Source organism: Bos mutus, chromosome 4 (assembly GCF_027580195.1).
Source record: "Bos mutus isolate GX-2022 chromosome 4, NWIPB_WYAK_1.1, whole genome shotgun sequence".
NCBI lineage: Eukaryota > Metazoa > Chordata > Mammalia > Artiodactyla > Bovidae > Bos > Bos mutus.
This window is the reverse complement of record NC_091620.1, coordinates 6497032-6510240: the sequence shown is the minus strand read 5'-3', so window position 1 is coordinate 6510240 and position 13209 is coordinate 6497032. Positions and strand designations below refer to the sequence as shown.

The window sequence follows — 13209 nt, the reverse complement described above, 5'->3', positions numbered from 1 at the left end:
TTCGATCCGTGGGTCAGGAAGATCCTCTGGAGAAGGAAATGGCACCCCCACTCCAGTACTCTTGCCTGGAAAATCCCATGGATGGAGGAGCCTAGTAGGCTACAGTCTATGGGGTCGCAAAGAGTCAGACACGACTGAGCGACTTCACTGTCTTTCTTTATAGGTGTTACAGATGACAGAAAATAGGTATTTTCTCCCTTGGGAGCTTGCCAGTAGTTTTGCTGGGAACTGAAGACTGGCGGCCCATTACCGACCTCCGAGCAGCCTCTGCTGTGCGTGTGGTTAGCGTGCAACCGTTCCTGTTTCTACTCCTCTTACTGCACGGTGCGGCAGCGTGAACAGGGAGGGGCCCTCCAGGAGGAAGGCGTGGGCAGTCCCCACCCCCATGCCTTCCCGGCGCTCATGTGTTTACTTCAAAGTTGCCATTGTACGTAATGTACACCCGGCTTCTTCTGTTTTACAAAGTATCATATATCATGAACATTTTCTGAAGTCAGTCAACATCCTTCAAAAACAAGATTGTTAAGGGAGTGTGATATTCTGTTTTATAAATATGCTGAGTTTAGTTCATAGCTTAGGTTGTTTCTAATATCTTACTACTTTAACGAAACAAATCTGGGTGCCAATCTCAAATTCTTGGTTAAAGGATGTGAAGTATGAAGAGGATGTTTTTAATTATGTTGTCAAACAGCTTTCCCTGAAATGTGCTGATGTGCATTTTCACTGGAAATGGATGTGATTTAGCGAACACCCTCACCAGCACTTTCATATTCTTTTAGTTATCACCAATTTTGTAAACAAAAAAAGTTATCTTATTATTTCCACTGGACTTGGTTGATCCTAGTGGACTCGGGCTCCCCATAGGATTCCTTTGCCAGCTTCGCTGTTGGGCTGTCCTCCTTCCTGGATGCCCGTCTTCCCCGGGATCTGTCACCCCAGCTGTGCCTTCCTGCAGGGTGGTTTCTTGTTATGCTGCTCACTAAGGAGACTCTGAGCTGAGACATGCAGGCAGAGCCCTCCTGACCAGCAGCACTGAGGGGCCTGGCAGATGCAAACACAGGTTCTCCCGGAAGGAAATCCTTGCCCAGGCCTCCCACATTCCCGTAAACCAACCCCAAAGATGAGCTCATGCCTAAATGTACAAACTGCACAAAGCAGCTTCCCAGGCGGCACCAGTGGTGAAGAGCCCACCTGCCAATGCAGGAGACAAGAGACACGGGTTCGACCCCTGGGTTGGCAAGATCCCCTGGAAGAAAGCATGACAACTCACCCCCGTATTCTCACCTGGGAAATCCCATGGACAGAGGAGTTTGGCAGCTACAGTCCATAGGGCTGCACAGAGTCGGACACGACTAGGTGGCTTAGCACGCACGCAAAGAAGAAAGCACTGTGAACCAGTCAGCAGGTCACACACAGTGAAGTCATATCCCCAGCATTGGAGACAGTGGATTCATCAAGCACAGAATACAAATAAGTTCATTTTAAAATGTTTTTTTTTTTAAGAAGAAATTGAAAATAACCAAAGACAAGATATTCCAAAAAGGACCTGCTCTGAGGGGGAAAAAATAGAACTAAAATAATGAAAAGCAAAGTATACAGATCTATTGCATTCCTTTATGCTAACGATGAAATATTGATATCAGAAAGAGAAATTTTTTAAATGACCTCTTTAAAATTACATCAAAAAAGAATATTGAGGAATAAGACTAACCAGCAGTATGTAAACTGAGAGCTTCCGGATGTACTAACTGGATTTAGAAAAGACAGAGGAACAAAAGATCAAATTGCAAACATATGCTGGATCATAAAAACTGCAAGGGAATTCTTCTAAAAAATCTACTTCTGCTTCATTGACTACACTAAAGCCTTTGACTCTGAGGATCACAGCAAACTGTGGAGTATTCTTAAAGAGATAGGAATACCAGACCACCTTACAGCCTCCTGAGAAACCTGTATGCAGGACAAGAAGCAACAGTTAGAACCAGACAGGGAACAACAGCCTGGTTCCACATTGGGAAAGGAGTATGTCAAGGTTGTGTGTTGTCACTCTGCTTATTTAACTTCTAGGCAGAGTACATCATGCAAAATGCTGTGCTGGATAAATCACAAGCTGGAATCAAGATTGCCAGGAGAAATGTCAACAGCTCAGGTATGCGGATGACACCACTCTAATGGCAGAAAGTGAAGAAGAACTAAGGAGCCTCCTGATGAGGGTGAAAGAGGGGAGTGAAGAAGCTGGCTTAAAACTCAGCATTCAAAACCTAAGATCCCGGTCTCTGGTTCCATCACTTCCTGGCAAACAGATGGGAAAACAATGGACACAGTGACAGATTTTCTTTTCCTGGCCTTCAAAATCACTGCAGAAATTGACTGCAGCCATGAAATGAAAAGACACTTGCTCCTTGGAAGAAAAGCTATGGCAAACCTACACAGTGTATTAAAGGCCCATACGGTCAAAGCTATGGTTTTTCCAGTAGTCATGTATGGATGTGAGAGTTGACTATAAAGAAGGCAGAGTGCCAAAGAATTGATGCTTTCAAACTGTGGTGTTGGAGAAGACTCATGAGAGTCCCTTGGACACCAAGGAGTTAAAACCATCAATACTAAAGGAAATCAACTCTGAATATTCACTGGAAGGATTGGTTCTAAAGCTGAAGCTCCAATACTTTGGCCACCTGATACAAAGAGCTGACTCATTGGAAGAGACCCTGGTGCTGGGCAAGATTGAAGACAAGAGGAGAAGGGGATGACAGAGGATGAGATGGTTGGATGGCATCGCTGACTTAATGGACATGACTTTGAGCAAACTCCAGGAGATGGTGAAGGACAGGGAAGCCTGGCGTGCTGCAGCCCATGGGGCCGCAAAGAGTCATTCATGACTTAGAGACTGAACAGCAACAAAGACCGACCCAGAAGGTGAAAGACTCACACGCTGAAAACTGTGAAACACTAACAAAGGAAGCTGAACATTATTTTAAAGATGGAAAGAAACCACATGCTCTTGGATTGGAAAATTATCATTAAAGTGACCATACTGCACAAAGCAATATACAGATTTAATGCAATCCCTATCAAATTACCCATGACATTTTTCACAGAACTAGAACAAATAACCCTAAAAATTATATAGAGCCATGAATGGCCCAGAATTACCAAAGCAGTATTGAAGAATAAGAACAAAGCTTGAGGCATAACCATCCCAGACTTCAGACAATACCACAAAGCTACAGTAATCAAAGCAGCATGGTATTGACACAAAGACAGACACATGGATCAATGAGACAGGGCAGAGAGTCTGAAATAGACCCACACATCGATGGCCAATTAATCTTCAACAAAGGAGACAAGGATATACAACAGAGAAAAAACAGTCTCTTCAGCAAGTGGGATTGGGAAAACTGGACAGCTGCATATAAATCATGAAGTTAGAACACTCCCTCATACTATATACAAGAATCAACTCAAAATGACTTAAAGACTTAAATATGAGGCAGGATGCTATGAAACTCCTAGAAGAGAACATAGGCAAAACATTCTGACATAAATCATTGCAGCGTTTTCTTAGATCAGTCTTCCAAGGCAATAGAAACAAAAGTAAAAATAAACAAGTGGAGCTTGAGCTTATAAGCTTCTGCACAGTGAATGAAAGCATAAACCAAATGAAAAGACGACCTACGGCTGGGAGAAAATATTTGCAAACGATGAGACTGACATAGGCTTAGTTTCCAAAATATACAAATACTTCATGCAACCCAAAAACAGTAAGACAAACAACCCAATAAAAAAATGAGCAGGAGACCTAGGCATTTCTCCAAAGAAGACATACGGGTGGTCAACAGGCACATGAAAACACGCTCAACATCGCTAATTAGTAAGGAAATGGAAATCAAAAGTGCAAGGAGGCATCACTTCACCCTGGTCAGAATGGCCATCATTAAAAATTCTACAAAAAATAAATGCTGAAGAGAGTGTGGGGAAAAAGCAACCCTCCTACATTGTTGGTGGGAGTGTAAGTCGGTGCGGCCACAATGGAGAACACTGTGGAGGTTCCTTTAAAAGCCAAAATAGAGCTACCATATGATCCAGCAATCCCACTCCTGGGCATGTATGTGGAGAAAATTCTGACTAGAAAAGAAACATTCATCCCAGTGTTCATCACAGCACCGTCTCCAGTAGCCAGGGCATGGAAACATGTTTGTCCACCGGTGGGTGAACGGATTAAGAAGAGGTGGTGCATACGTACAGTGGAACGCCACTCAGAGAGCATGGAATAATGCCATTTGCAGCAACACGGAGGTGCCTGGAGATGATCATACTAAGTGAAGTCAGAAAAGACGAAAGTCACGTGGTATTAATTGTATGTGAAATGTAAAATATGATACAGATGGACTTATTTACGAAACAGAAACGGACTTACAGACACAGAAGGCGAACATGGTTAACAAAGCAGACGGGGGGAGGCTTGGAACTAAGACACACACTACTGTCTGTAAAACAGACAACAGGGGAATCATGCCCAGTATTCTGTAATAACCTATAAAGGAAACGAACATGTGTGTGTAACTGAGTCATCGTGCAGTACATCTGAAACCAAGACAACACTGTAAATCAATTACACTTCAGTTTTAAAATGAAACTCAAGTAGATTCATCAAAGAGCAAAATCAGTTACAGATGAAAAGAAATTTCTGGAACAGGGAAGAAAAGTCCAAAGAAACTGCCAGGACACCGCAGAGGGGTGAGGGGGCAGGCCCTGGAGGGTCCCTGGGATGAGCGGCAGTGTCACTGTGATCGGAGCCCCAGCAGGAGGGACAGACCCCGCCACCCAGGCACCGTGGACAGAGGGCCATCCCCAGCCAGGCAGCTGCGGTGAGCCCGGAAAGCACCCAGCCGCTGAGAGTCTGAGACAGGCTGCCCACCGCAGACCGCGCGGACGCGGCCTCTGCCCGCGCCTGGGACTCTCGGGATCCAGCACAGAGTGCGCTCAGAAACGCAGCGGGAAGAGACGGTCCAGAAAACAAGCCTGATGGGTCCACGGCCACAGACCCATCAGACGAGCCTGAGGAGTGTGCTTCCGGGGACGCAGAAAGCAGAGGGGGCACTGAGAGTCAGGAAACGTGAGAAAAAGGCGGAGAAGGGAAAACGCAGCAGAGACTGAACAATAATAAAGGAGGCGGGGCAACTGCAAACAGCGCGATGGGGCGCGGAGGACAAGCAGCAGGGAGGCGGCTACAGGAGAGGAGACCGCCCGCGACCCCGCCAAGACCCGAGAACAGACCGCGTGTGTTATAGGTACACTGCGGGCCTCACGCCTGGGGAGGGTCCCGGGCGCCCCCTGGTTTTACTCAGCTGTGGCTTCGCTTCTGGGGTCTGTTTGCAAGTGTGTGTGCTCATCACTTCGTTTTTTGTGCTTTCCGTGGGCTTGAAATATGTCATTTTCCAACGGTCCCGCCTGCACTGTAACTGCAGATGACACGGTGGCAGCAGCTGCAAACAGGCCCGTCCTACCTGTGACCCCGCGTCAGGGCGACAAGGGGGCAGACCTCCAGTGCGGGTTTCCAAGGATGCTGTGAAGGCCAGTGCATCCCTGCTTCCTCCCTTGCAGCTCGAGGCCACAAAGAGTGACCATCCCACACACGCTGACCCGTGGGCCTCGGGGTCGCTGGAGGCAGGATCTGCCGTTTCTCTCACGCTTACCTCTGCCGTCCCATTCACTTAACCCAGATCACACCAGGGGTCCGCTGTGGGAGCCGGGAGCCACACGCCATGGAGGCAGGATCCTGCCTCAGGCTGGTCTTCCCGGGTCAGACCCGCCCGGTTCTGCTTGAAAGTGGCTATTTCCGTGGGCAGGGTGACCTCGGGGAAGACCACGGGCTGGGCGCAGCACCCACCGGGGTGGGCTTCTCCCCCCAGAGGCGAGCACGAGCTGCAGAGATGGGTCCCTGCGTCTGGAGGGCTGACTGCTCTGGGCAGGCCTGGTGCTTACCTCCAAAGGTGCCGCCCACCGTCCTGGCTTCCTGAGGTTCCCCAGCTGGCACCCTCCAGACAGGTTTGCCTTATGGAGACCAGGCCAAGTGGTTCACGGTGCCATGGAAGGGAACAGGTGGGCGTTGAGTGTCGTTTCTGGCTCAGGGCGGAGGTGGAGCTCCAGGACATTACTGCTCCGTCATGCCTGCAGCAGCAGCCCCCCAGCCCCTCCCGAGGAGGAGGGCCCCGCTGCGGCTCACGGACGCATCTCCTTCTCTTTCAGATCACGTTCTACATTCTGGTGAAGGCCATTTACACCCTGGGCTACAGCGTGTCTCTGATCTCCCTTACAACAGGAAGCATAATTCTTTGCCTCTTCAGGTAAGCAGCAGAAATGAGTGATTCTGCCAAAAACAAGATGGGAAAGCATCCATCTGAGCTGTCTCAGCCCGTGAGGGGGGCAGAGACCACGCCCCCGCCCTCCTCTGTGCCGAGCCGGCCAGACTCCCTTGGAAGGTACAGTAGGATGCTGACGCTGAGATCTGCACGTCTCATTTGAGGAGACAATGCTGACCGTGGACAAGAATGCAGTTCAAGTGCTGGAATTCTCCAGGCAAGAAAATCAGAGTGAGTAACCATGCCCTTCTCCAGGGCAATGTTCCTGACCCAGGGATGGAACCTGAGTCATCTGCGTTGCAGGCAAAATTTTTTACCAGCTGAGCCGCCAGTGAAGCCCCTACTGATGCCATGCTTTGAAAACAGACGCAGCCTGGCCTTCCCCTCCCCGCTCAGAACACCGCCCGGGTTGAAGCTGTGGGGGCACTCTGTTGAGAGACAGTGTCATGTGTTCAGGAGGACAGGTTCAAATCCGGGCCGGTCTCGTAGCGGCGGCGTGATGCGGAGCAGACTGCCTTCTCTCTGTGCGTCTGTGAAGTACACAAGCTGACGGACCCACGCCGCATGTAGGGGGCGCTCCCTACTCAGCCTGCTCCTCCCCTGCGCCCGGACCCTCACTGTCTCTGGAGCTAACGCCAGACGTCTTGTGGCTGGTGGTGGGGTGTGAAGGAGGTGTAGACGCTTCCACCTGAGAAAAGCTTTTACTTTCAGGTTAAATCCATGTCTTAAGCATCACTAGCCTTAGTAAAATGGGTGCTCTCCAGCTTATTTTAAAGGGTTTTGATCACCTGTCAAAAAATAATCTGTAGACAACAAAGAGCTTTATTTGGGGGTCTTAGGAATTGCAACTTGGGAGACACAGATTCAGGTAAACCTGAGAGGGTTCCGGGGAGGAGAAGGAGTTGGAGGCTGGTAAAGGCAGAAGCCGCGGGTTGTTAAAGACGTCTGGCAGGAATTGGGACTGGCCCTGACACAGAGGGAAATGGTGTCGTCACGGCGTAGACTGTGACGAGTTGTTCAGGGTCGGGGGCCCACACGCGCCTGATTTCGGGGACACTGTGCAGACCTTCTGGGCACCTTTGTCAGACAGTAGGTGGTCAGAGCTCAGATTCCATCGGCTGAGACGTGGGCAGCCCACTGCCTCCAGGCCTCCAGCCCCGTGTGGGTGCTCTCTTGGCAAGACTCCCTCCTTTTCCTTTTCCTCCACACACCACGTCTTCTTTCTCTCTGCTAAAATGTAGATCAGGTGTCGGTCAGCCTTCAGATAACATCAGTGGCATAGCAAATGGAGAATTTTAAAAATTAGGAGATCCATTCTTGGAAGAAAATGAGCGAGTGGAGGCAACGGAGCGTGTAGACGAGATCCCAGCAGCTGTTGGCTGGTGCTTCTCTCCGTTCAGGCATCTCAGGTGTGACAGGTGGCTGATCATTCTCAAGAAGAATGAGGCAGTGCCTTTAATCCAGAACTGCACTTTGAAAAGTGTAGGGAAGACCTGTCGTTGTATATGATAAAAAACTCTTTTAAGAAACTGATATAATATTATTACTATTTGCTATGCTATCTTCTATATTTAACTGTACATTTTTAAATATAGAAATTGTTAATACAGAAAAAAAAATTTAAGGAGGTAAGCTGGCACAGGGTAACTTGAATGAGAAAAAACTCAGAGCTCCTATCTCGAGCAAACCATATACTTGATATCAGTATGGGGCTTCCGTGGTGGCTCAGCTGGTAAAATTCGATCCCTGGGTCAGGAACATTCCCCTGGAGAAAGGCATGGTTATCCACTCTGATTTTCTTGCCCGGAGAATTCCATGGACAGAGGAGCCTGGCGGTCTACAGTCCGTGGGGTCACGAAGAATCGGACACGACTGAGCGACTAACACTGACATCAACAGTCTCCCTCGGGTTTGTCCTTCACGGCCTATTTAACTATTGCAAGTACGGTCATGACCCGTGAGGAGGATCTCAGGTGGCTTTATGCATATCAAACACCATCTTCTCTGCAAGAGAAGATGCTTGGTTATGGGCAGCACACTCCTGCAGTGGCAGTCACTGCGCCGCTGGCTCAGTGAGGAACAGCTGCAGGCTGGGCTCCGCCTTCCGTCTGGGTTTCTGTCCGCCTGGTCACGCCACCCCCAGAGAGCTGTGAGACAGCTGAGTCTAAAACCCACGTTATAAAAATAACACGCCCCATTGTCTTGGTCACCACACCCAAGAAACAGACTTCTTTGCGGTCACCCAACATTTGTTCTCCAAAACAGCCCAGAGGCTGAGAAAGGACCGAGCCACCACGACCTTACTTTGCAGACAGAGAGGGAGCGTCTCGTTCGTCCAGGGGCGTGCAGACTTGGGAGCCGGCGCAGGGCCCAGCTCTGCGCGGGAGTCGTGGGCGGTCGGTCGCTGTGCTCCTGACCGCGTCCCGGGGTCCAGCATGTGCTCACGGGCCTTTACTCACGGGCCCAGGAGCAGCTGCAGTGATTGCTCCAGCCTGTGCTGTGCGTTTCATCAGGGTCGTTATTAATAATTTGGTCCTTACAACACCTCCAGCAGGTGAGTGCTCTTGATCCCAGTTGTAGCAACTTGAGAAGGAGGCCCTGCTGCTGAACAGGGGATGGCAGGGTCGGATCCACAGCCACATGCACCCCATTCACCTTCAGGAATCTGTTCACACAGTCACGGGCGTGCCAAACACAGGGAACAGACTTCACGACTGAGGCCCTGCGGGCGTGTTACACACGCAGAATAGGCTTCACTACTGAGTCATGTTACACACACAGAACAGGCTTCACTACTGAGGCCCTGCGGGCGTGTTACACACACAGAACAGGCTTCATTACTGAGTCATGTTACACACACAGAACAGACTTCACGACTGAGGCCCTGCGGGCGTGCTACACGCAGAACAGGCTTCACGACTGAGGCCCTGCAGGCGTGTCACACATATGGGACAGACTTCACGACTGAGGCCCTGCAGGCGTGTCACACATGTGGGACAGACTTCACAACTGAGGCCCTGCGGGCGTGTTACACATGTGGAACAGACTTCGTGACTGAGACCCTGTGGGCGTGTTACACGCATGAAACAGACTTCACGACCGAGGCCCCATGGGTCTGTTGCACACACAGAGCACACCTCACTACTGAGGCCCCTGTGGTCCGTTACACAGAGAACAGCCTTCCCTGAGTGAAGCCTGCAGCAGGGCCTGGGTAGGGCTCCCCACGCTGAGACCCATCTCCCCACGAGCTCAGCGCCCAGGCCGCGGCCCAGCAGGAGCAGCCCCAGAGCCGGGCTTGGGACACCGCCTGTCCGTCAGCTCCCACTTCCCAGCAGGTGATCGCGACTCAGAGCTCTGACTGCAGCGCTAATTTGACTCTTTTAGAACTTACGGGAGGAATGCCCAGTCTCGGGGCTCCTCACTCAGCATTTTGCAGGGAGATTGATCCGCGTTGTTGCGTGTGGTTGTCCTGTGTGAAGATAACACAGCGCACTTACTCATTCAGTGTTCATGGAGCTCGGGGCAGCTGTTTGACGACAGGCAGTGCTGCTGTGAACAGCATGTGCCGTCTCCTGCACACATGTAGACACTTCTTCAGGTGTGTGAGTGTGTGCACGCCTCCCCTTATATTCCCATCTGTTTTATAATCATACGTCTTGCCTGATCATAGCCATGCACACACTCTTTCTCTCCGGGTGCTGCACACTCACACCTGCTGAGTGAAGATTCCTTCTACTCCATCTCCCACACCATTTGTTATCCCAATTTTAAAAGCTGTTGCCATGCAGTTGGGTCTGTATAATATAGAACTGTGGTTTTAATTTGCATTTCCCTGGTGGATCATGATATCATGTTTGGAAACTTTTTAATTTTTTTTTTTTTTTTGCAGTACCATTTCAAGTGTTTGCTCATTTTTCTATTCAGCTGTCTCTCTTTTTTTTTAAGTTAATTTTTAGGAGTTCTGAAGTGCAGCCTTTTGTCAGCCCTGGGAATTACAGATTGTATCTCCAGCACTGTGGTTCAACTTTATACTCCCCTGATGAGGTTTTTGATCAGTGAAAGTTCTTCATTTTAATCAAGTCTGTTGACTATTTGTCATTATGGTCAGAGCTTCCTAAGCCTGTTACCATCTAGAAATTTTATTGTTTAATCTCTTGTGTTTGGGTTATGATCCACGGGTGGTTTGTTTTTGTGGGTGGTGTGAGGTAGGGGTTGAGATTCACGTGCTTTCTCTGTGTGTGTATTCAGCTTCTCCAAGGCCATTGCCTGGAAAGCCAGCCTGCGCCAGGGCACCGCGGCGGCGGCAGCAGGACTGCGCACTGTCCTGTCTGCCCCTTCCTCTCTCCCCTGCCATTTTTGCGTGGCTGTAACCACTGTGCCTTATAACGAGCCCTGATTTCCAGCAATGTACGCCTGTCAACTCTTGTTTCTCATTACGAAGAGGTTGGTCATCTGCAATTCCATAATCGATCAGTTTGTCAGTAGCCATTAAAAAAAATTGATGAGATTTCATTTTGGATTGCATTGAATCTGTAGATCAGCTTGGACAGACTGGACACCTTCACCATTTTAAATCACCCAGCCATGACTTTAGGAGCTCCTTCCCTTGGTTTGGGCTTTCTTAATTTCTTTCAATACTCTTCTGTGGTCTTCTGAGTAAATATCTTGGACATCTTTTGATAGTCATGCCAAAGTCCTTGTTTATGCTATTGTATATATGTGTGTATTAACTTTCTAGAAAAGGAAGTGATTTCTGTGTATTAATCTTGCTTCAGCAGCCTTGCTTAATTTATGAATTTTATACTTATTAGGTAAATCCATCTGGATTCTTCCATGTGCGGCTCATGTCTTGGTGACTGGAGGTGACGGTAGCAGAGCCCCTGCCCTTATTTCTGAGCTCACAGTGGGAGCTTTAGGTATTTCACTGTAAAGCAGGAAATTCACTACAGATATTTTGATGATACTCTATATCAGATTAAGAACACTCCTTTCAATTCCCAGTTTTCTGAATTTTTAATCATGAATGGGTTATGAATTTTGTGATAATTTTTCTGCATATATTGACATAAGTAGGTGGTTTTTTCTCATAAGTTCATTTAATGTGAAAATTATATAGGGAGGTTTTCTGATATTAAATCTCCCTTTCATTCCTACTTGGTTGTTCTACGTACTATCCTTTTACTATGTAGCTGGGTTTAGTTTACTAATGTCTTGTTTAGGGCTTTTGTGTCTACACTCATGAATTTAATCTATAACTCCCTTTCTTGTAAAATCAGGCTCTGCTCTGACGGTTATGCTGGCCCACAAGTGAATGAGCAAGTGCCCTCCTTCCTATTCTGTGGGATAGTGAAGGTTGAATAAGGCGCTGCTTCCTCTGTGGCGTTTGTGGAATTCACCAGGAAAGCCATCTGGGTGGAGGACTGTCATGTGGGAAGGTTTTATTTTTAGGTTCAATTTTTTAAAAACAGACATAGGATGATTCAAATTCTCTGTTTCTCTTTATGTTAATTATAAACTGTATTTTTCAAGGAGTCTGCTCATTTCATCTATATCTCTTATGTTTTCACGTGCGTAAGAGCTATACTGATACCTCCTTTTTCATTCCTGGTATTGGTCATCTTAGTTTGTAGTAATGCTTCCTAAGGCCCACGTGATTTCATACTCCAGGATATCTGGCTATAGGTGAGTAACCGCACCATCATGGGTATCTGGGTCATTAAGATCTTTTTTCTATAGTTCTGTGTGCTCTTGCCATCGCCTCTTAATCTCTTCTGCTTCTGTTAGCTCCTTGCTGTCCTTCGTTGTGCCCATCTTTGCATGAAGTGTTCCCTTGGTATGCCCAGTTTTCTTGAAGAGATCTCTAGTCCTTCCCATTCTATTGTTTTCCTCTATTTCTTTGCATTGCTCACTTAAGAAGGCTTTAACTCTGCATTCACTTGGGTATTTCATTCCCTTCTACCTTGCCTTTAGCTTCTCTTCTTTCAGCTGTTTGTGAGGCCTCCTCAGACAACCATTTGGCCTTCTTGCATTTCTTTTTCTTGGGGTGGTTTTGATCACCCCCTCCTGTACAGTGTTACAAACCTCTGTCCATAGTTCTTCAGGCACTCTACCAGATCTAATCCCTTGAATCTATTCGTCACCTCCACTGTATAATCATAAGGGATTTGATTTAGGTCATACCTGAATGGCCTAGTGGTTTTCCCTACTTTCTTCAATTTAAGCCTGAATTTTGCAATAAAGAGCTCATGATCTGAGCCAGAGTCAACTCCAGGTCTTGTTTTTGCTGACTGTATAGAGCTTTTCCATCTTCAGCTGCAAAGATTATAATCAATCTGATTTTGCTATTGACAATCTGGTGATGTCCATGTGTAGAGTCGTCTCCTGGAATGTGAAGTCAAGTGAGCCATGGGAGTCAGTACTACAAACAAAGCTAGTGGAGGTCATGGAATTCCAGCTGAACTATTTAAAATCCTAAAAGATGATACTTTTAAAGTGCTGCAATCAACATGCCAGCAAATGTGGAAAATTCAGTAATGGCCATAGGACTGGAAAAGGTCAGTTTTCATTCCAATCGCAAAGAAAGGAAATGCCAAAGAATGTTCAAACTACTGCACAATTTCACTCATTTCAAATGCTAGCAAGGCAATGTTCAAAATCCTTCAAATGAGGCTTCAACAGTACGTGAACAAAGAACTTCCAGATGTATAAGTTGGATTTAGAAAAGGCAGAGGAACTAGACATCAAATTGCCCACATCTGTTGGCTCATAGAAAAAGCAAGAGAATTCCAGAAAAATGTCTACTTCTGCTTCATTGACTATGATAAAGCTTTTGACTATGTGGACCACA

The 13209-nt window shown here is 47.7% G+C and overlaps 1 protein-coding gene across 1 annotated transcript in view; it reads left to right on the top strand.

Annotated features, from left to right (window-relative positions):
• The window catches only part of VIPR2 (vasoactive intestinal peptide receptor 2), a 71965-nt gene that overhangs the window by 37100 nt on the left and 21656 nt on the right, over positions 1 to 13209 (top strand). The window contains exon 5 of the mRNA XM_070369011.1: positions 6250 to 6347. Coding sequence (XP_070225112.1) covers positions 6250 to 6347 — 98 coding nt within the window. The remainder of the gene's footprint in view (positions 1 to 6249; positions 6348 to 13209) is intronic.